The sequence below is a fragment of the Siphateles boraxobius genome, unplaced genomic scaffold (genome assembly GCF_051911475.1).
Source record: "Siphateles boraxobius isolate OS27281-9 unplaced genomic scaffold, OSU_SipBor_1 5, whole genome shotgun sequence".
NCBI classification, from domain to species: Eukaryota; Metazoa; Chordata; class Actinopteri; order Cypriniformes; family Leuciscidae; genus Siphateles; species Siphateles boraxobius.
Window position 1 is genome coordinate 31354442 of NW_027509141.1, and position 24559 is coordinate 31379000.

Sequence of the window (24559 nt, forward strand, 5' to 3'; positions counted from 1 at the left end):
ATGATAGTAATACTGATGCTTATGTACTCCAGTCTGAGAAATTATGAATGGTGGTTCCATAATGGCCTCCATAGATGAACACAACTGACCTCAATTTGCGCTGTATGTTTGGCATAGAACTCCAACGCTTCATCTCCCTCCCCGTAAGTCCCTCCTGGCTTCAGCATGGCCTGGAGTTCCTTGTTGTGTCTGGCTAGCTGTGGGTGTATGTGGAAAAAGGGATGAGACTGTGTTTGTTTTCATTGAGACAGTGTATACATGTTGTAATGACCCGTCTGGCATTGTTGTTTTGTTCATAACAAACTTTACCATCAACGAAAGGCCAACACCTCTCTGAGAAATGGTGGTTGAAATTGAATAAAGCAAACCTGAACTCAGAACTACCCAATACGTAGGTTTCTGGATATTAATGACATGCCTAATCTATGAATGTTTCGGAATATGATGTCAAATGTCTGCTGCTGCATTGTTGAAGAGACCACATTATGTTTCAATCCTTAATCCTATAATACACCATTGCAATCATGCCACTCACACCTTAGGCAAACACGAAACACTTTGCCAATCTAAAGCCTTTAGATCACGATAAATAAAACTCTATTTCACAACTACTACACAAAAGTCTGAGGCTTTCAAACTGTAGCTAGCATTGGTGTGCACCTGTTAACGTTCTTGCTTTACTTTGACTGTAACTAACCTCGGTATATGATGTTATTCAGGTAGCTAGCTAGAAACGGGCATATCATTTAACTTTTAACCAACTTGCAATAACGTTTCAAACTGTTGGCCCCATAGATTTCCATAATAAAGGCTAGATGTCTTACGGCGGAGGCTCTATCGTCATCACCGTCGGCCATCTTGTCACAGGCAAGCTTTCTGACGGGCTCTGTGGTACCTGATGTAAGATGAGTGATCAGCACGTACACAAATAGTCTTATCTCGTTGAAATCTTGACGGATTTACAAACGGGTTGGTTTCTTACAAACGTTATAAACGTGGCTATAATTCTGGATGATTATTTATTTAAACATTTATTATTCATAAGTATACAGTGTGATAACTACATCTCTGACGTTTATAACAAACCAAACCGTTTGAAAATCGGTAGAAAATGGAGTAAGTTATGGTTATTTAAAAAGTGCATGCACCATTAAAACACAATGTTACGAGCGAGCGAGCTGCCTGTGACAAGATGGCCGCCAGGTGCGGACGTCAACCTCCATTGGCCAGCAGCGCGGATGAGACATCTAGCCTTTATTATGGATATCTATGGTTGGCCCTCCATGACAGTAGTTGACCTGAATGAGAAAACAGAATGTAGAAGAAGACAGTTTGCGCTAATGCGCTCTATAGCGCCTCTTGTGGCAATGCTGAGAATTGTGTTTCATTATACAGTCTGTCACACGAAATCGGGCTTGCCAACTATAAGCATTTAAACTCACATACTTGTGAGTATGTTTTAGGTCATATATTGTTCCATTTATGTAATGTGAATGTGATTCTTTAGGAGTTTTTTGGCAGTCATTTTCAAGTTTAATATAGTTTTAACTATGCAAATTCTGTAATACAAAATCAGAATTCTGTTTAAATATATGTAAATAAACAATATATTAACATCAACAGCTACTTATTATCTATTCAATGTTTCTGTCTGCCACAATAATGTAATGTAAAAACATTCTTTTGGGAATACTTTATAAATAATGTTATGATATATGTATATTCCATTTTTAAATCTGCTTATCATGTGACTAATTACTCATTTGTGTGGAAGCAAATGTCTTTTTGACATGTATCTGAATTTGATCCCATAAAATAGCCACATTCAATATTCTCACAATGCCCCAATTATGAAAAAATACTTGAGGGTCAAAGCCCAGCAGTGAACAAATAAAGTCTGCTTAAAAACACGGCCAGTGTAACCACCACAGAATCTGCTCCGCTGGTAAAACTAAATGAATTACTTGTTGCACCAATTATGAATTGACCTTTTGAGACGCAACCTGCAAAAGCATATTTCTCTATTATTTGAGTAAATTAATAATTTTTGTTTTCTGGTCTTTTCATTAACAAACCCCTGATTCTAAACAGTGTCATTTGGAGGGCCTGTGGAAAAGCTGCCCTGTTTCTAACATGGTTACATAACTGATCCTCTGACGATGACCCAGATAATTACGTGAATACTAATAGGCAGAAAATCTATACAGCTCAAGTGCACAGGGGAGGAGAAGAGGGTGATATAATCCAGAACTCTGACACAGTGATAGTGTGTGTAAAAGCATATTTGTTTGCGTCACCTGATGGGCCAGGATGTAGATGTTGTGACCCACATTTCGAGGAGAAGCGGCATGCTCTTCCTCACCATTTTCATCATCATCATTGTGTTCTACCTCAATTTCTCCCTGCATGTAGGCCTTTTTGATCACCTCCACCTGTACACCAACCAAACGTTTAAATAATGACAGTAGGTGGTTTTAAGTGTGTTTACAGTATGCAAAAAAAATCTGCCCGCAGGAACATGAGAGATGCGTTTTCAATGCAAAGTGCCAACTTTACATTACCAATGCTAGCATGTGCATTCATTGTTTGCATTTACCAGTTCTTTAGGCCTCATGTTATACAATATCCTCTCTGCGTTCTCACTGTCATGGCGGCTTTCCATGATGGCCAGCAGCAGTTTTGAGGCGTTATTCTGTAAAAAAATAAAATACAAAAAAGGCCATTCACATCAATTATCTTTGACTTCGATATATCCCATAAAGATCTGAAGGTGTTCTCGCACCTTGAGCTCCAGCACCAAGTCCATCCTCTTCTTGCCGAGAGGGTTGATGTCATTGAGGATGAGAGCGATGATGATGTCGATACCATTACACTCATGTGTGGCAATACAGTTCTGAACAAGGAAAAAAATGTTAAATGTATACTACTGTTCAGCAGTTTTTTAGTTTTTTGAAATAAGATTCTTTTTCTCACCAAGGCTGCATTTATTTGATCAGAAATACAGTAAAAACAGTTATATTGTGGAATATTATTACAAATATATTTTAAAATGTCATTTATTCCTGTGATTAAAGTCTTCAGTGTCACATGATCCTTCAGAAATCATTCTAATATGCCGATTCGCTACTCAAGAAACATTTCTTATTATCATCGATGTTGAAAATAATTAATATTTTTTTGTGGAAACTGTTATATATTTTTCTCAGGACTCTTTGATGAATAGAAAGTTTAAACGAGCAGAACTGTACATTTTTGGAAACAATGTATAAGTCTTTACTGTCACTTTAGACCAAATTGATGTGTCTACGCTGAATAAAATAATTATTTTCTTTGAACGGTAGCTCAGTATATTAGGCACATCACTTCATAAACGTCAGTTACGTCAGTTAAATTACAGAAATGGGCAAAAAGGCTAAACGATCTAAACAAAAAACATTTAACCACACCAGAGAACAAACAGTCACAGGAAGCACATTCCTATAAATTTAATATGAAAATTAACCTGCAATTAACTGATTATGGCTCTAGAACAGAGTGCTTCAGTGAGAGACTAATCATCCAATCATTACAGGACAAAAGCACTCTGTCAGCATGCAAGTACACTACATTTCCTCCTAAAAACGTAGGACAATGACGATAATCAGTCCCATTATGCTCCTATGAAGTCAGAAAAGTTGCATAATGCCTAGCCCAACACACAAAGAAGTTTTGCCATTATTTTGAGTAGACAATAGTGGGTACATTATATAGTGCGAGTGTGTCATAATCTTAAAGCAACAGTTCACCAAAATAATTCACTCTCTCTCCTTAGTGCATTGAGTTCATGAGAGAATCACTCTTCTGCATCTTTTCAATGAATCACCGACGGTCTCTACAATCTACTCAGGCTTACAATGCTTTTTGGAAAACGCAATCATGATTCGAGAGTTTAACTCACTCACTAGAACTCAGTGGTAAACAGGTCACATTTTCAGTGCATAATGGCTTAAATTTCAGTTTCTTTTCATACATGTGAGCTGCTTCAGAAGACTTATGAATATATTGATAATAATAAATAAAGTGCTCACATAAATATTAAATAAATAAAGTGCTCATATAAGTGCTCACATTTATGGGGGTAAACAAGAGAAAATGTCAACAATTTTCAGTTTTGGGTGAACGATTCCTTTAAAGTATAGAATAAAAACTGTGTGTGGATGTGTCAGGTCCACCTGGTTCTCATGGCAAGGCCCCTGGCAGTATTCTGTCAGGCTCTCCACAGTCTGGTTTATGAGAGCGACGTTCTTCTCATTAATATAGAGTCCCAGCAGCCCCAGGCCCCCTGTAGTGCTGCCACATATACAATCCAGGAACTGCAGTGTCTCACACACCAGGTTGTAGTTGTTTTTGTTGTTCTGACAGCGAAGGAAGTTCTGGGGAACAAGCAGGAAAAACAGGATATGAGGAGGTTTTGTATTTACAAGTCATATTAGAGCTTGAGGAAGCACAGATACAGTTGATGCATAACTCATAGTATGATATGGGATAGGATTATGATGGGATATGCTTATGATGTAACCATCTGCAGGATGGGGTTATGTAAAAGGCTTAACGATACCAGCAATAGATAAGAAAGGAAATAATTATTAAACAATTCACCAAAAGGTTGATGATTAGCTAATTACTACGAAACTAGCATGAAATGCTTCATCAGATATAAAATCTATTAAAAAAACAAAAAACTTTTGTATTTATTTTTTCATTATTGAATGATACATCTACATTCAAATTAATTTAAAATTTTGTATATTTACATTTAATTTATATATTTTATAAAGGCCAATTTAAATATATCAAAATAAAGATATACACATTCCTGTCTTACAGTGCACAATTCATAAGTGCATGTTATTTGAAAGAAATAAAATGTTGTCTTAACAACCTTTTACTGTAATATTTTTAGCCTTTTCAGCTAATAACGTTCCTGCTAAAACTTTCAATCTATGGCTCCATTCTGAATTCATTCTGGGCACTTTTCTGATTATAATCAATAGCTGATGTATAAAATCAAGTCGTCCTACATCTTCTTCTCAAATATACAGTTTCTTTGAGAAATACACCATGTTTACAGAAGTAAAATGGCTGGCAAATAACATTTCATGTTGAGTTGAATGAATATGATCTATTCTGATACCAGTCATACAGTTCCTTAAGAAAAAGCCAACAGCAAAACTACATGTACAGTTAGCTAAGCTATTTTTTAGTGAGCAACATTTGAGAGATAGGAACAGTACGCACAGAATGTGTCTTTCCATTCCACAGCGCTACATATTTATTGTTTTTCAATGCTAGATGAATGTGTTTGACCATTGGGCTTGCATCTCATGTCTTTTACAGAATCTCGTGGATGACGATCTAAAAACGTGGCGGTCAAGTTAAAAGGATCTCAACTTTTAAAACATATTTCTAGATCTTGCATTTTTTCATTCCTCTGTGTGTTCAGTGTGAATGGCCCCTAAGTTAGCATTAACAATGCACATTTTCTCGAAGTAATCTCTAATTCGGCGGCTGACCTGCAGTTCACGGTTGTGGTTTTCACAGAGCAGCTGCATGAGACGCAGGATTGGCTGCATGATTGTTATGATCACGCTCATCTCATTGTCATCCTGGTTCTTTTCAGTCGTGCTGGCCTGCCCCTCCGCCACATTCAGATGCTCGTCCGCGTCCGCCTCTCTTCGGTAAGCAGTGATGGCCTTCTTAGTGGCCGTAGAAGCTTCGATGAGTTGCTCCCGCACTTCCTCGGTTACTACAACAACATCCTTAACTGAGAGAGGGGGAGAATTGTATTTGTTTAGTATGGTTTTGCAGGTCTGGGTTGAACAGTATACATTTAATCATTATAAACACTTTGTCTTGTAGTTTTTGTAGGCTCTGACCTTTCTTGCGCGTTTGGGCATCCTTGTCGTTGGCGTCCTCGTCTTTGCGCTTGCTGCCCAGATCGCTGGTGTTCACCGTCACAGTTGCCTTGATCTCTTGCTGGGCCAGCTTCATCCGCTCGTAAAACACTTTAAAGAACTTCTCTGACTTATTGTCACCGGTTAGGCGGCAGAAAAACGACCGCTGGAGGGACAGGTAGAAGAGTGAGGAAAAAAACAATACAATCAAATTAGCATACTGTAAATGAAATGTAAAGAGAAGGTGGGAGAGAAGTGAGATGGGTCAAAAAAATTTTTTTTGCATGAAATTGTAAACTTTCTTCACCAATACCAGTCATAATTTTGCTTTTCATTATCCTTTTCCCTGACCATTAAAGGCCCTGATAAACTTTCGGCAAAGTTCTTTTCCGTTCTTCGTTTATGGGTAAAACGAAGTTCGAAATACGTGAACAGCTGAGAGTGAAGTTTAGATGAATAAGTAAATATGTGATGAGCACTTCCTTCTCTCAACAATAAAATAAACACACAACAAAATAGCCTAAGACTGGTTGCCCACTGAAGCTAAGCAGGGTTGAGCCTGGTCAGTACCTGGATGGGAAAACCAGGTTGCTGCTGGAAGAGGTGTTAGTGAGGCCAGCAGGGGGCGTTCACCCTGTGGGCTGTGTGGGTCCTAACGCCCCCGTATAGTGATGGGGACACTATATTGTAACAAGCACCGTCCTTCGGATTAGATGTCAAACCGAGGACTTGACTCTCTGTGGTCAGTAAAAACACAAGGATGTCCTTCGAAAAAAAGAGTAGTGGTTTAACACCGGCATCCTGGCCAAATCTGCCCATTGGCCTTTGTCCGTCATATATATAATGATTGTCTTCATCACATGTCTCCACTCCACCAATAAGCTGGTGTGTGGTGGGCGTTCTGGCACAATATGCCTGTCATTGCATCATCCATGTGGATGCTGCACATTGGTGGTGGTTGAGGAGATTCCCTCCTTCCATTTAAAGCGCTTTGAGTGCCGAGAAAAGCGTTATATAAAAGTAACAAATTATTATTATTTAAACGGTTGTATAAAATCAATATCACATTCGCAATCATGCTATTGCAGGACAAAAAAACAGCATGTGATATTGTGCTTGTTAAACATGTGATATTGCTTAATCATATGATATAAATATGAGACAAAACTCATACAGGGGCATTTTTGCCCATATATATATATACACACACACACACACATATATATATACACACATATATATATACTTACACATACTGTATATACACACATATACATATATATATACATACACATATATATATATATATATATACATATATATGTCTTATACTCTTATTTTCAAATGGTCAGGGGAATTTATTTGTTTCCTGTGCCAGTGCCTAAGGAGTTAATTTAACACGGCGGCGCAGCCATGCTCCAAAGCAGAGTTCTCACGTCCCTCCCCCCCCTCCACCATGTTTACTGCCAGCCAGACTCACACCACTGCGGTTACATAACCCTCTCCGTGCGGCCTGGCCCGACACACACACACGCGCGCGCAAACTCACAGCAATTAACACGGAAATAACCTGGAGTGCCTCCCTCAGCTCACCTGAATTTACACCATCTGTCTCCACACTGTCCCAACTCCCAAGAGCTACAAGGCTTGCACAGTCAACACGTTTGCACAAACAAGCGTGTGCTTTCCAAAGAAAACAGTTCGAAAGGTTTCATTTTCTTCTGAACCCAAAAAGTTATGCCAAATTTAATTGTGTTTTAAAAATACAACATCACAGTCTAAATTATTAAAAGAAAACTTTCAGTTCCTTTCTATGAATAAATGCGGCCCCCTGGTTATGTAGTGTTTTTCTCTGGTATATCCTGTTCTACTTTCGCTCGTTTTTTTACCCCCCTTACATAAGTCCGTAATCAGCTGAACGGCAGAGGGATAGCAGCGATAGACTGCTCATGCACGCTCGCACAGGACGCAAGGGAAAAAATAGGAGAGGACAGGAGCGCAAAGGAAAATCCTGCCCTATTTTTTCAAGCCAAACAGGCACGGAGTGAGTGTGTGATGTGCGACACAAGGAGGGAGGGTGAGGAGTGCAAGTTATCAGCAGAATTCTGGGGCAGTTTTGAAAGCTCGTTACATAACCAGCCTTCTTTCCAGGTTAACAGTGAACTCAGTCATTCAGGCCTCTTTCAAACAACAGCGAGTGAAAGAGAAATGCAACACACATACAGCAGTGTGCGCACACACATATGCACAAAGGAGATGTGCTTAAAAAATGATTCATCAGCTCCAGTGCATCCAGTAAACCTCGGGACGTCATCGGACAACTTGCATTTCATTAAAGAAGACAAAAAACTAACTTCAATCTCTTTCTGTGAATGACCTCTTTGTTAAATACTCCTCGCTCAAGTTAATTGAAGGCAGTTCTGACACGGAGCCAATCGTTCCGAGAGATTTAAAAGCGGAGCAAATCAACAGGTTATGCAAGACCTCGGAGCGGACTCGGAGGAGAAGTGGAGTTTATAGCATTACGGCATTCAAATGTGCAAGTCTCATGACTGCTCTAATAAACAAGGCGGCCACATCAGATGCGTCGCTGTGGTAAACATGTCAACACCTGACCGCCATATGACGCACATTCGGGAAAACAGCAAAACAGTGGAAGGCTGGGAAAATAAGCATGGAAAGTGTTTTCCAGGTGTTAGGCAGGAGTCTTAAGCCTCAGGCCATGGACTCTCTAATGGATAAAAAGACGGAGTAGGGACCCCTGCAACATATTGTATAAAACAGGGTGTTGCATTTTAAGCCTGGTTTAAAAAAACAATTCAAGTCATGTTTGCTTACGTTCATTATGACGCCTGCATTCCAAAGCTATTATTAACTAGCTTCCTATTAGCTTTAGCTTTCTGAGCTTTAACTGAAGTTAAATTGAAGGATGCTTCTCAAAAGTCCAGTCTAGTTAAATTGAGAGAGCCTTCGACAGAACTTGATGAAATAGTTATGATATATATGTTATATAACATATTACATATCATATATACCATAAATAATTCATTAGCTTGATGAAATTATTATAAAATTATTATTAATGAATTGTTTTTTATATTTTTATTGACTTTTGACTTCTTTTTTAAAAACCTTTTAAAAATCTTACCGACCCTAAACTTTTGAACAGTAGTGTATATTCAGATTTCAATCTGCAATAATAGCTGAAAATGATCTATTATGCGTGTATAATTTCCCCCTATAATCAGTTTAAAATGCTGCTGGAACCCTAGCCAATGTCATTCAATTTAATTGCCATCTAATCCTAGTTGAAGGCCTGCCTTACCCCTTGAACCCATCATAACTTGATTACAAGTCCTCCACATTATCAAGCCTATCCAGGCAAGGTGACCAGCCACAACCCAGCAGGAAGTAGATAGTGCATGTGCAGGTGAACGTGGGCAGTTCTCTAATAACAGCCTCAACACACTAAGCAAAAGGTCAACCAGCAATCGCCTCTCCATCCCCTTCTCATCTATCCGAGCTCTTGGCATCAACAAGAGGATGTTGTGTAAGATCTATTTATAAGTGCGAGCTCAATCAGTGCCGTCGTCGTGCCCACTCAGTCGCGTAACCACGGGAACGGCTCGCGCTGCGGCGGCTTGGGATGCTGGGAGATGTTGACTGCACGTCCTTCACACTTCAACAGAAGCTGAGAGTCTGCAATACCACACACACATAGGTGTACAAACTCAAGGATTTCCAGCGCACTCACAAATCCATTAGAGAGCACTAAGGATGCCGCGCAAGCCAGACCATAATAATAATAGATGAAGAGGGGGTTAACCCTGTAGAGCCTGCTGTATCATATTTGATACTCAAATTACTAAGGCCTCGAAATAAGCAATATGCTCAAACCTTTGCTGAAAAATCTGTTGCACACACTCATGGGTGAACCTGTTTTGACCAAGTGCAACATCTTCGTTGATCCTGGAACAACATTCCAATCAACCAATCAGATTTAAGGGACAAGTTTACAGTTTAAGTCAAGTTTAGGCTTACAGCCAGGGATAGGTGCTTCTACAACAGTATTATTAACCATCATCTCCCTCTTATTTTAGGGATAATTTATGGGTAAGGTTAGGTTTAGGGGTAGGAATAGGGTTGAGACTAAATTTTCAGACAGGAATGTTGTTCCACATCTTACTGGGCAAAAATCACGGTGACCCAACTACATGCATTCTGTCGTCTGATTGATGGTTTATACTTTTTTAGCACGTAAAAGGGCTTTCAGTATAATTTTACATATGCGTCTCACCTCAGGTTGTTATTCACGTAACGGTTTAATGATTTTTATAAAGTACACCTTAGAATATTTTTTATATAGTTAGTAATATTTCAAGATGAACACTTACTGAAATAATGCAACTTAGGTTTACTTGATTATCCATACATTATTTTAAAAATGTGAGCATCAAATATAAATCAGGCTTTTCTAACATCATTGTATTGCATTGCATTATATGTTTTGCCCCCACAATTAAAACTACAGCGCTTTGATCATATAAGCATTTAAATATCATCTTACTAAGACATTATTGGGAGATATGACAACTGATAGTTATTTGCATTTTATGTAAGAAGTCTGCTATACTGTTATAGAAATTTCATTGATTTACATTACAAGCTTTTGGAACATCATCTTGTTGGCCATATACATATTTTTATAAGTCAAATATGTATATTTTTTAAGTCCTCAAATATGAGCTCAATTTTTTTCATTATTGCATACTAAATGAGGCATTATGTATTAAATATCTAAAAAATAAATATCAAAAGGTTGCTCCATTTAAAAAAAAGAAAATTTCTGAGAAGCATTTCATATGTTAGGCTTAACAGATTTAAAATAGCTGGATGCATATAATATAACACCACTATAATACAGCCGAGGACAGCTTTAGACGCAAGTGCTGCGCTCTCACACTCACACCTGTTGTGCTTCATTACACTTGTGTGTGTCTGGTTGTGTCTTGTGGGCTGTTTGGAGTTTACGGTAAACACAGGGGGACGTGTGCAAAAACAGAGCTATGCACACGACTAACTTCCAGTGCACATAACATCCCCAAGGTCGTTTCTGACCGTGACAGTCTGAAAAAGTCTGAAAAGGTGTGTAAATATTTATAGATCATGGAATTAAAATATAAGCACCTCCTACTCACACACACACACACACACATTGGGTGCTTGTTTCGAGATGAGTTATGTAGGTCATAAGCTAATGTTTAATCGAGGTGCGTGCACTTGTGTGGCAGGCGACATGTGCGGGGTGTGACCAGAAACCTTGGGAGGAGTCCTCGAGTTTGAGTTATATCCCGCTTCACCTGACGCCAATTTTCCAATATTACATAACAGGCCTGACTATAGAAAGAGATGAGGTTTTGGGTTCAGAAAGAGTCATTTTGCTATTCTTCTGCATCTCCTCTACTTTAAACATCAATGAGAAGTTTGAAATGGATCCATGTGAGAAGCTGACCAGATAATGACAGCCGGAATAATACAAAAAAATCTGGTAATAGAGTCCCAACAAAAGCCCTGACCTCTGGATCCCAATCTGAAGGCCAATTGCTAAGGCTCGGGAATGGAGACCCTTCTCTCCCCTCCCAGGTGCAGTGATGTACACTTCTATTTATACTTTCTTCAGGAAATCGCTGAGCCTTACGTGTATGCGTGCGTGCCAGCTGGAAATAACATGGCACAGCCCTCAAATTAAAATGAGGGTGTCACTTTCTCTTTTTAAAAGAGACTAACATGCAAACTATGCTGTAAATCCATTTGAGAATGCTTAAAGGGATAGTCCACCCAAGTTCTGTCATCGTTTATTTAAAAAAGATGATATTTCAAAGAACATTTAAAATGTTTTTGCCCATACAATGAAAGTCAATGGGACCCAAAACAACATAAAAAAAAAAAACACAAAAGAAAATTATTTTTGGATGAACAATCCAGTGATATTTTATGTTTATTTATACACCATTATAGTATTTATTAATATTTTGAAAACTTTTTACATTTTAGTTTAGATTTTAGTGATTTTACTACAGTGTGCTTTTGTAATTTATTATTGGACTTACTGAGATGAGATCTTTGTCCTCGGCAATCCATTTCCTACATCAATCTGTGGTCTCTTTCTTCTCCTATTATATAACAATTCCAACTGTAAAAATTCCAGTGTTTTCACTCTCAAAAGCTACCAACGAAATTTGGGTATTTTTCCCATGCAATTCATCAAAAAGCTATCCCACAATACCCTATGACGTAAAAAATCCCAAAAGCAAATTCATGGTAGCCTTATGTCTGTTTTGCACTCTTGAACAACCTTTGACATGCTGCATAAAAATGTATTATTAATGACTGTCTATTTATAAATGGACTTTGGCTCTGTGAGTATATACATGATCTCCTAGAATGCATTAAAGGAGTATTTTACATCCTTCTGTCACAGAGGAATGTATTCGCTACCGTCATAGAGCGGAGATTGTGTGTGTGAATAACTGGTTAAGTGTCTCAGGCTTTCTGCCCACTTGCTGCAGAGCGAGTGGGCGACGGCTTCCGTCACGGGTCATCCAGAACCTGGCTGTTCTCACACACTCTGCTTTTACACTGTACTCTCGCTGTCTCTCACTCCCTCCTACTCCTACTTGAGCATTGCTCACCACAGATGAAGTCCCGTCTGCCCTTCCGTCTTCTGTCTGGCCTGGAGGTTTTACAGTATACAGCTGGAAGATTACAGGCCTTATTTGAGTGAGCGCCAATGGATTCAGACTTGGGGATTGCCATTTCCACCTCCCTAATTATTTCTATTCAGTTCATTGTGGGACGCTTCAAATGTGTGAAACTGGAGCTTTTGTATCCTGTGACCTCATCACTTTTCAAAGGCAACCTGTGACTTTCAGATTACTCTGGTGGGTGGTTTAGGAAAAGCAATGATAAACAAAGACTTGAGGCCTAGTCGTGCCAAGCGCAAATTTTGAGATTTTAAAACAAAACGATTGACGCATTTAAAGTGGTGTTTGCTTTTGCGACATTAGCCACAATGATGCTAAGGTGCTGAGGGTGATCGCCATGATGCATATCATATAAAAATTATACAGCGACAAGCCTTTTTTTTGGAGGCCTGGTACATTTATTTAAACATCAATCAGATGGCAATTATTTCATAAAATATCTAAACTTTTTTTTTTAAATCAAATCAAACCGGAATTTATTTATAAATCAATATAGAACAGCACAGTATACCAAAGTTTGTACAGTTACAAAATGAAAATTATTATATAAAGAATAAAATAAAAAATATATCTTAATTAAAATTTAAAAAATACCTAAATAAAATAACCTAAAAGCTACCTTAAGCAAATACATCTTAAACATGTTTTAAACAAAAATAAAAGTTTTTTTAGTCCAATAAAAAAGGTATTATTGCTTAAAAATTATTTATTAATTAGATTCTAGTCTAGTTGGACTTCAATTATTTGATCAAAAATGCAGTAATAACAGTAATATTCTGTATAGTATTGACATTTAAAATAACTGTTTTCTATTTTAATATATTTTAAAATGCAATATTAAGCATTACCGTGGTATATATTTTTCAAGGATTCTTTATTGAATTCTGTTGTAATAATGTAAAATTCTCTTCTGTCACTTTTGATCAATTTAATGCATCCGTTCTGAATAAAAGTATTAATTTCTTTCTTTCAAAATTAAATCTTTGTGTATACTGTATATCACAAATGTATAATTTATACAGAACAAAAACAAACTGAAATGTCTTTTAATGAGGTCTCTACTCTAAGATAACACTTCATTTTAAGGTGAAGTAGTTACATGTTACTACATGTACTTACTATAATAATTAAAAATTAAAAATAGTAACATTATGCATAATTACAAGTTATTAACCCTAAACCAAACCCTAACTCTATAGTATCTACATGTAGTTAATTAACATTACTCAGTACTTATTTGAGTAAGTACAATGTAACTATGTCACTTTAAAATAGTGACCCTACGTCACCCTCATTTTATTACAGCGCTTCACAAGATATCACCATAACTAATGAGTGGAAAAATGATTTGCACTTCAGTCACGTCCTCTTGTCAAAGCTTTCCACAAAAGCGTCTTTTTTTTTTCACTGCAGAAACAAACAACAAGGCCTAAATGGAGTTAGATGAAGCGAGATGAAGCAAGATGAACCTCGGTGCACAGGTCAAGTTGGGCATTGCGTCTTAATTCAGTGCCACAGATCAGCAATGCCCATGCGAAAGAAGCCTTGCACAATATTGGTGCTTGGGAAAGTCCCTTGTTCTTACTGTATAGTAGTAGCTAGCTGGTCCATTTTAGACATGTGGTAAAGCCAGGGGCAAGTGTGCACACATATATAGATCTGCAGTTCCACACAGAGCTGGAAGTTGGGGAGGGCTAGACAGCATGTGGTTGTCTGCCCTGTCCTACTTCTCTTTGTGTTCACCAACACACTTCCCCTCAGCTGGCACACACATCGTAGCCCACTCTACCTTCAACTTTTGCAAAATCTCTCTGCTTCTTTATTATTCAGTCCTCTCTCTTTGCCTCTCTCTCTCTCTTGCTCTCCTCATATTCCATCCCTCTTTTTCTTTTTCCCTGGTAACAGTGTTTGTTATCCTGACGACCACCCCAGAATACCTCTGTAAATAAACAAATCGTGGAGGGGAATTGGCTTGTGTTGTTGTGCAGCTTCCAAACAAATGCCTCTCTGTGCACGAACCAGGCCAGCGTGCTCCATATTATGCAAGTCAAAGTAACGCAATTCATCTTCTGATATGTTTCAGATTCGCTCAGTGCCACAAAAGACCACTTGTACGGCTCTAATGAGGAAGGAAAAACAAAAAGTTGAAGTCTCTTCTTTACATGGAAGCAGCATTTAGCCTGTCTGAAATAGATCAATTTGAGGTCACATTTAGCGTTGTTCGGCCAATAGAGCGGTGCAGGGATGACGTCAAAACCCGGAAGACTAATCCGCCAGCGGTTACCTCGAGATTTTCCTATTGGTTTTTAAAATAAGGTTTTTCAGTTTAGGAGAAACATAAGATGGCGATATTTGGACATTTTGTTCTACAAGTAAATTACACACTTACACTCCAAACATTCTTAAGTATTAACTTTCTTTTTTTTTAAATAAACATAACAGCTTCAAAAGTTGCATTTTCGATATGGGTGTGTGTAATTTAGATTGTAGAACAAAACTGTTGGTTGAAAGATGCTTGGTTTGAAAATGACTTCAGTGTAAGTAGTGCTTCATATATCGCTACGCTGTTGACAATGGACGCTTTTTTGCACATTCAATTTTCCTAATGTGATCGAAGTCAAGTCAAGTCACCTTTATTTATATAGCACTTTTTACAATACAGATTGTTTCAAAGCAGCTTTATAGAGATAACAGGAAAATAATGCAACAAAGTTTGTTTCTAGAAGAAAATAGCATCACAGTCCAGCTTGAGTTAGTTCAGTTTTTTTGTAAAAAAGTTATTAATTTAGATATATATATATATATATATATATATATATATATATATATATATATATATATATATATATATAGCCCCTCTGGAGGAAACCGTGATGTCATCATCCAGTTCTCATATACCGCTCCGAACGGGACTTCCGGCATTAGAGACGGGCGCTAACAAGGATGCTCAAGACCGTAGTCACTAGCGTCGCTCACTAGCATCGGTCACTAGCATCGGTCACTAGTGTTGGTCACTAGCATCGGTCACTAGTGCGCCTCTTGAGGCCAGGAGGGTGAGGTTTACTCGCACAGCGACTACTAGCTGACCTCCGTTTTAACCAAACCTTCAGGATTGAAAACACTGCACCAAAATATCTCACGGTACAGTAACCAAAGAACTTATATATACAAGAGCATCCATACTTAGTACTATTTCTCGATTTGCTGCACTTTCATGGTTTTCATCCTATCTGTATAATACGCCATTCCAAATCCACAAACCCCAGGTACGTTAGTTTGGCCGTTTCACTTCTCCTTCAATACCAGGTCACTCAGTACAGTCATCCAATCACGTTGCTTCTTTTAGTCTCCCATCTCAATCAATGTCTTTCTGATGATGCGCAACAGTCCTCCGCTTACTGACTCAACTAACCTCTAAAGAGCCTTTAGATATGATCTAGCAAACCACCAATCATTTGCCATGTCTACATTTTTATCAAAAAGGGGAAAAATTCTTCAAAGCACGAAAGATATGATTCTGAAATCATACTTTCTTACACATCTGAACATAAAATCAAAGGATTCAACTTTCCCTATTTGAGGAACCATTAAAACATTTGTTATTATGGCATTATTTGTATTATTTTAATTTTACAATGATTTATTTTGCATTAACTTATTTTTTTATTAAAGCGTAATACTGTATAATGTTTACTGTAATATGTTTTTTTATTTAAATAAGCACAATTTAAATGTAGTACAATAAATATTTCAATGATACATTTAAATAATTATTTTCATTATAATTAATATAATGTAATGTTATATAGAGTATCACAATGCAATATATATATATATATATATATATATATATATATATATATATATATATATATATATATATATATATATATATATTACCTGTCCTAAAATAGGCTTCTTATTTATTTACATTTTAGGTGTGATTTTGTCCTAGAGAAGTGGTACTGTAGAATGAAGTGGATCTGGAGTTTGACAACATACAAACCAAGTGCATTTACTTAGAAAGTGTAGCAGAGGACAGCAGAATAAATCCTCTGATTTACAATGAGTAAACTCCGTAATTCCCCTGTTAACACTAGAGAATGTTACCTCGCACACACAGATACACACGTCAAAAAAGTAGACTACCCCATAATTCTCTTTCTTTCATGTGGTTTCTTCACATCCTTTAAAAGACACCCAAATGACTCTGCAAACCGGCTGCAAATGTGTCATGAAGGTTATCCACAAAACCCCTTTAGCAATGCAAGAATGCTTAACCAATCTAACCCAATACAATGACGTTGATGCTGACAGGAATTAAAGAATTGAAGGAAGAATCTCATGTAACCTGTTAAGCTCTATTTTATTTTGAGGCTCTATTTTGGGGTCAATGGCCTATAGATTTCTTTATGCAGAAATTTGTTATTATTTTTCTCATTAGAAAATTAAGCACATTTTCACCCTCAATTCTTATTATCATAATGTAAAAAATGTATAATTTTGATCACTGTAATGTGAACAAAATAATAGCATTTTATGGTATTTATAGATTATGGCTATATTTGTTGTAATGTCTTTATGCAGTAATAAATAATCATTGTATACAACCTATTGTATTGTATTGATTTGATGTTGCACTTGCATTTGGAAAACAATTTTCAATTGGAGGTTCACATATATTGTCTGGAGCGCCATGTCTGGAATCCTTTATTGTCATATACCATACGCTCACTCTCTTGGAGTAATGGGCTTTATAGTTGTTAACTTTAACTTTTCAGGTACACCATTCTACATGGATATCTATTGTGTTTTTTATTTATTCATTTATTCATTCATTTTATTCTTGCATTATGTTCATAAGTGTGTAGGGCTCATGATGTCCAACAGTGGTATTTAACTTTTTAAAAAAAATCTAATTTCACTTAATTACTTTTCCTCTACTATATAATTTTTTTTTTTTGCATAATTTTGTACCATTTTCTAAAAATGTAATTGTTACTTTGGATGGATGGATGGATTTTCCCTCATAAGGATATCATTATGGTAAAGGGGCATTGGGGGAAAGTGCTTAATTATCCACAAAATAAAGTATATAATATATATATATATAAAGGTCCTTCTCAAAAAATTTGCATATTGTGATAAAGTTCACTATTTTCCATAATGTAATGATAAAAATTAAACTTTCATATATTTTAGATTCATTGCACACCAACTGAAATATTTCAGGTCTTTTATTGTTTAAATACTGATGATTTTGGCATACAGCTCATGAAAACCCAAAATTCCTATCTCAAAAAATTAGCATATCATGAAAAGGGTCTCTAAACGAGCTATTAACCTAATAATCTGAATCAACTAAATAACTCTAAACACCTGCAAAAGATTCCTGAGGCTTTTAAAAACTCTCAGCCTGTTTCATTACTCAAATCCGCAATCATGGGTAAGATTTCCGACCTGACTGCTGTCCAGAAGGCCATCATTGACACCCTCAAGCAAGAGGGTAAGACACAGAAAGAAATTTCTGAACAAATAGGCTGTTCCTAGAGTGCTGTATCAAGGCACCTCAGTGGGAAGTCTGTGGGAAGGAAAAAGTGTGGCAAAAAACGCTGCACAACGAGAAGAGGTGACTGGACCCTGAGGAAGATTGTGAAGAAGGACCGATTCCAGACCTTGGGGAACCTGCGGAAGCAGTGGACTGAGTCTGGAGTAGAAACATCCAGAGCCACCGTGCACAGGCGTGTGCAGGAAATGGGCTACAGGTGCCGCATTCCACAGGTCAAGCCACTTTTGAACCAGAAACAGCGGCAGAAGCGCCTGACCTGGGCTACAGAGAAGCAGCACTGGACTGTTGCCCAGTGGTCCAAAGTACTTTTTTCGGATGAAAGCAAATTTTGCATGTCATTCGGAAATCAAGGTGCCAGAGTCTGGAGGAAGACTGTGGAGAAGGAAATGCCAAAATGCCTGAAGTCCAGTGTCAAGTACCCACAGTCAGTGATGGTCTGGGGTGCCATGTCAGCTGCTGGTGTTGGTCCACTGTGTTTTATCAAGGGCAGGGTCAATGCAGCTAGCAATCAGGAGATTTTGGAGCACTTCCATCTGATTTCATTTTTCAGCACAACCTGGCACCTGCTCACAGTGCCAAAACCACTGGTAAATGGTTTACTGACCATGGTATTACTGTACTCAATTGGCCTGCCAACTCTCCTGACCTGAACCCCATAGAGAATCTGTGGGATATTGTGAAGAGAAAGTTAAGAGACGCAAGACCCAACACTCTGGATGAGCTTAAGGCCGCTATCGAAGCATCCTGGGCCTCCATAACACCTCAGCAGTGCCACAGGCTGATTGCCTCCCTGCCACACCGCATTGAAGCAGTCATTTCTGCAAAAGGATTCCCGACCAAGTATTGAGTGTATAACTGAACATACACATTTTTTGTATTAAAAACACTTCTTTTATTGCTCGGATGAAATATGCAAATTTTTTGAGATAAGAATTTTGGGTTTTCATGAGCTGTATTCCAAAATCATCAGTATTAAAACAATAAAAGACCTGAAATATTTCAGTTGGTGTGCAATGAATGTAAAATATATGAAAGCTTAATTTTTATCATTACATTATGGAAAATAATGAACTTTATCACAATATGCTAATTTTTTGAGAAGGACCTGTATATATATATATATATATTTAAATACACACATTATTTAAGTAATAGCCGAGCACCGATTGATAAACACGAGATATCCTCCTTTCGTATTAACAATCAAAAATTCTATTGAGATTCGGGAACCTCTCTGATTGGTGGATCTCACATCGGGTCACAATACATACAGTTCTACAGTTATATTTAGCATTGCAAAATAACCTGACACAAAAGCTTGTGCTTTTGATTTTTTTTTTTTTTTGCATGATGAAACGGAGGTGAATTACAAGTTTCCAATAAAAAAACAAAAAACATAATAGTTATGATTGTTTACGTCATTTTATCTCTCCGTTTCTCTCCCTCTCAATCACTTTCCACTCGTTTAGTGCACACACTGACCCTGTTTTCTGCATTATTCACCACGGGCTTGGCTTATGTAACCCAGTCATGTGAGCGCCTTACGTGTGCCTGTTGGGAAGCCTGAGTATCATCAAGCAGAATGCCTTTGCTAATAACGGGGCTGATTATGCAACGGGCCTATTTACAAAAGCACCCACGCAAAACACATGCACAGATCTCAGAAACCAGCCCTGCCAGCTCAGGAAATGTAATTGCTCTACAATCAGAACAGCCATCCCTCCTTTGACACCGACAGCCTCCGTCGCCGAGCATCACCCTCCCCGTCCGCGAGCAGCCTAGCGACAAGGATAGCGATTTGCCAGGTTGTCATAGAAACCGCATTGCACCCGCAAAACCCTGGCTGGGCGACTGCAGACAGTGACGTGTGGCCCTGCTCTGCACTGGACAGCCTCCAGTTGACAATCCGATCACTCGAATAACATACAACTATCACTACTGCATAGAGTATGCAATATGTGCACACTGCAAAATAAACATGCATCACAAACAAAATATGAAAAATGCTTTTTTTTTGTGTGAAGTTGCGCTATACAAAAAAAACTTAAACTGAATCGAAAAATAACACGAGCTGCCAAATATGAAGCCAGTTTTACACAACATTGGATTAAAAATGCAAAATACCCATCGTTGCTTCCACTGAATTAAATATGCAGCATCATGTGGCCATGTGACAAAACTAATGAGGTCATTTGACAATGTAGTATGCTACAGTTTGAACGTTATTTATTGAATAATGCCTCATTAAATAAGTTTTACCTACTATTTATATATTTATAAACAAAGAAAAGCAGACAGTTTACAATGGAGTGGATTTACTAACAGCAGCTCTTCTGGCGTTAAAAAACTCCTGTCAGGATTTACTAAAGACTCACAGTGAAAAAATTTGCACAGAAAAGGTGTGGACAGGGTTAATTAGCGGCTGACCTTATTGCATATGTATTTGTAGGAGTTTTCCCTTTCAGACGCAAAATTTATGGGAGGAGAGTATTTAAATGAATCATGCAAGGTGATTTACTAAGGTTTGCGCAAGTCAATTTACTAGTATGTGCGCTATTATTTACCGTCCCAAAAAAAGCATGTCAAAGCAGACACTAATTTGCGCTGCTCTTGGTAGATTACATTGGTCATTCTGGAAACGATCCGGCTGCGTCTGGGTTCTTTAACTTTCCACTCCTATCTGCGCTTTTTTGGAATTGCGCTCTCTCTCGCTATTTTTCCCTGTTTACTAAATCGGGCCCAATGTGTTCTGCATTATATTCAGTAAGTAGAAAGCATTTATTCTATTCTAAAAAAATAGTCTTTGTCTTTATCCATTCCTTCAGTTCCTCTCTCATTTTCTCTCTCTCTTAGCATTCCAGCTCTCTACGTTTACTTCAATTTACCCACTGTCTCCCCAGTCTTATTGGTGTTTTCTTATCTCAATTCAATGCATGCTCTCTTTCCCTTTTCCTGTTTTGCACCATAGGAAAACGCCCTGCATTTCAAAGGAAAGGACATGGCTTTCCTACACAGAGATGAGGTATGCAAAACCCCCCTAAACTTGCATCAAAACACAGCAATTTTTTGGATTTGCTTCAGTTTACATGGTAAATAGCCCTAACATGTATAGACCTTATGTAGCTCCGCCCCATTTCAGCACTGCGCTCCTCATGTTCTGTCTTCCGGATTATATTTCCACAGCATGAAGGTAAGATCTTACGGATTTATGAATGAACATCTCATTTTAAAATCTTCTCAGTCACCTAACATCTGTTATGACATCCGCTTCAAAAATTACAATGCTCATGATAACTTTCGTTAACTTTACAACGAATAAATCCACTTCAGCACCAGCGAATTACTCTTCGACAGCGATGCCATAGAAATATACAGCTACCGCAAGAAAAGTAAGTTCAAACTAAAAATTCTATAGATGGCTGTGCGCTTGTTTCTCTGGCGTATAAGGTCTAAACTGTTGATTATAAAATCCTTGATTCTGATTGGTTGAGCTACGTTCAAAGTTGTTGTAAAAATACATTTTTGCGACTGCATTACATCAGTATTCTGCTTAAGAAGAACTACATTGTTTGGCGGAAGAATACTTATTTTTTCGGCATAACATTTTTGTCTGTGTTTATTTAATAAAATCTTGCCAGGAATGTAAAATGACTGTTTTATAAAAGCAATAAGCTCAGTGAAGCCGTGGTTTACAGCGAATTTAAAACACCTATGGGTGCCTAAATTCACTGTAAACCGCAGCTTCTTTTCATTGCTTTGTTTCACCACATCTGCACTCAGAGCCGGCCCTCCCTATACGCGAACTAAGCGGCTGCTTAGGGTCCCGCCGCCACTAGGGGGCCCCCAAACTATGGTCCGAACATCTCTGACCGTGACCTGTAACTCGACGTACATTCGCATCACATGTTAATGCAGCGGTAGAGTTACTCAAGGGAAACTGCACTTATTCGCAATCACAAAAGTGTATTATTTGTTTTAAAGACTTGCCGGTTAAACATTTTATTCGCTTGCTGTTCTGACATGCGTTTTTTTTTTTCTTTCTGTGCGCATACACACTGAGCGCGAGCGTTCTAAAAACCTGTCAAGCGATTACTGGACTTTACCTAAATTGAGTCTGATTGTGCAAATACTGTCAAATACACGCAGGGTTTACATAAACACAGTTGGTTATGTCTAAAGTGAAGTAATCAATTGTGTCTGTCACTTTGTTAGAAGCGGGACAGCAGCCTATAGTATGCATGCATGGATAGTTAAAGTGATAGTTCACCCATGAAAATTCTGTCATTATTTACTCTCTCCATGTATCAATTTCTTTCTTCTGCTGAACACAAAATAGGATATTTTGAAGAGAGTGGGTCTATCAACTGTTTGGTTACACACATTCGTCAGCAGAAGAAAGAAATGAATACATGGAGAGAGTAAATAATGCCAGAATTTTCATGGGTGAACTATCCCTTTAATGTTAATACATTTATTATTATTATCTTGTTACAGATTCATCTAATTCATCTGTTCATTTTATGTCTTAAGTATTTAGTTTAATATTGTCATTTTTGTAATTAAATTATGTTTGTTATATAAGAAAATGCTGTTTATCTAAAGTTATTTAGTTATGGCAGTTTAGTTCTGCACATTTGCAAGCATTTTTTTTTAACCAAAAGCAGGTTTCCTGGTTTATTTAGTACACCACATTGAGTAAACCACTTAGTACTGTAAGACTTTGAATATTAAAGTGCAAAATAGGACTTGGCCACTCTTGTGGGTTTGCTACAGTTACAATTTGAAACCGTATAAAGGTAAAAACATTCCAGGCAGGCATTGATCCAAGCAGCTACAACTAATACAATTGATAATGGGTGTGTTTTGTAGTCTACGAATAATCAAGCATTGACAATAGTCAATCATATTGGCGGCACCATGGGCCCCAAATAAAATTCTGCTTAGGGCCCCAAAAAGGCGTGGGCCGGCCCTGCCTGCACTGGATCAGCTGACTCTACACTGACTCACATTGTCAGTCGCAATCATTGTTTACTATCTGAATTTACTCAGTGTTTGCACATGACATGAGTTTTAAAGCCAGAACAGAGGCAGCTCATATGTCATAAAACCACCCCTTAAAAACAAAACCACAATACAATAAAAGTAGTCAATGAATTATGAAGATAAATAAACAAACAAATATCAATGTAGATGTTATAATTGTACTTAACTGTCAGATTCTATAATTTTAAATATTAGAATATGAATTGGAATAACATTTTAAATGCATTATTGTATCATCTAAAAGAATGTACAAGATTAAATGAAAGTGAAGTGAAAGCTCATCTCACCTGTATGACGGGGTTTCCTCCCTCCAGCAGAGCGATGGCCAGCAGAATGCTTTCCTGGAAGATTCGGTCACTTGTGGCGTTCATGATGAGGTCAATGACCAGGTCAGACGCTCCCTCTCTGTCCAGGTGACACTGCACTTCTGCCAGGCTAATCTCCCCTCGACCGCCAGCTGAACCCCCACCACAAACTGGAAGTAATAATAAAACCATCAAAATCAACAAAAAAATTATAAATAACAACTGTTCAAAAGTTTGAGGCCAGTATGATTTTTTTTAAAAAGAAATGATTACTTTATCAAGGACGCATTGGATGTATCAAAAGTGAAAGTAAAGAAATTTAACGTAACAAGAGCGTTCTAATTTATCGTTTCCACAAAAAATAATAAAAGGACAAGTTCAACCAAAAATGAAAAATCTGTCATCATTTACTCACTCTCATGTTGTTTCAAACCTGCGTGAGTTTCTTTCTTCTGCTGAACACAAAAGAAGATATTTTGAAGAATGTTGGTAACCAAACACTTGATGGACCCCATTGACTTCCATAGTCTATTTTTTCCATAAAATGGAAGCCAATGAGGCCCATCGACTGTTTGGTAATCTATATCTAAAATATCTTATTTTATGTTCAACAAAATCAAGAAATTCATACAGGTTTGTTACAACTTGAGGTCGAGTATAAGCGATGACAGAAATTGTGGGTGAACTAACTAAGAAATGTTTCTATAGAAGCAAATCAGCACATTAGAATGATTTCTGAAGGAAAATTCAGCTTTGCATCACAGGAATAAATTACACTTTAAAATACATTCAAATTGTTATAATTGTACAATTGTACAATTGTATTTTTGGTCAAATAAACACAGCATATGTGAGCATAAGAGACTTCTTTCAAATACATTTAAAAAATCTTGCCAAGCCCAAACTTTTGAACGTTAGTGCTTCTAGAAACAGGAATATCAGCTA

The 24559-nt window shown here is 37.6% G+C and overlaps 1 protein-coding gene across 5 annotated transcripts in view; it reads right to left on the reverse strand.

The window, feature by feature from the left end:
- Positions 1–24559, reverse strand: part of itpr1b (inositol 1,4,5-trisphosphate receptor, type 1b) — a 140791-nt gene that overhangs the window by 32079 nt on the left and 84153 nt on the right. For all 5 annotated transcript variants that reach the window (XM_077203976.1, XM_077203979.1, XM_077203977.1 and 2 more), the window contains 8 exons: positions 23597–23784; positions 5916–6099; positions 5553–5803; positions 4212–4412; positions 2783–2893; positions 2597–2692; positions 2298–2432; positions 90–197 (listed from right to left, as the gene is read on the reverse strand). In XM_077203976.1, the coding sequence (XP_077060091.1) occupies positions 90–197; positions 2298–2432; positions 2597–2692; positions 2783–2893; positions 4212–4412; positions 5553–5803; positions 5916–6099; positions 23597–23784 (1274 nt within the window). The remainder of the gene's footprint in view (positions 1–89; positions 198–2297; positions 2433–2596; positions 2693–2782; positions 2894–4211; positions 4413–5552; positions 5804–5915; positions 6100–23596; positions 23785–24559) is intronic.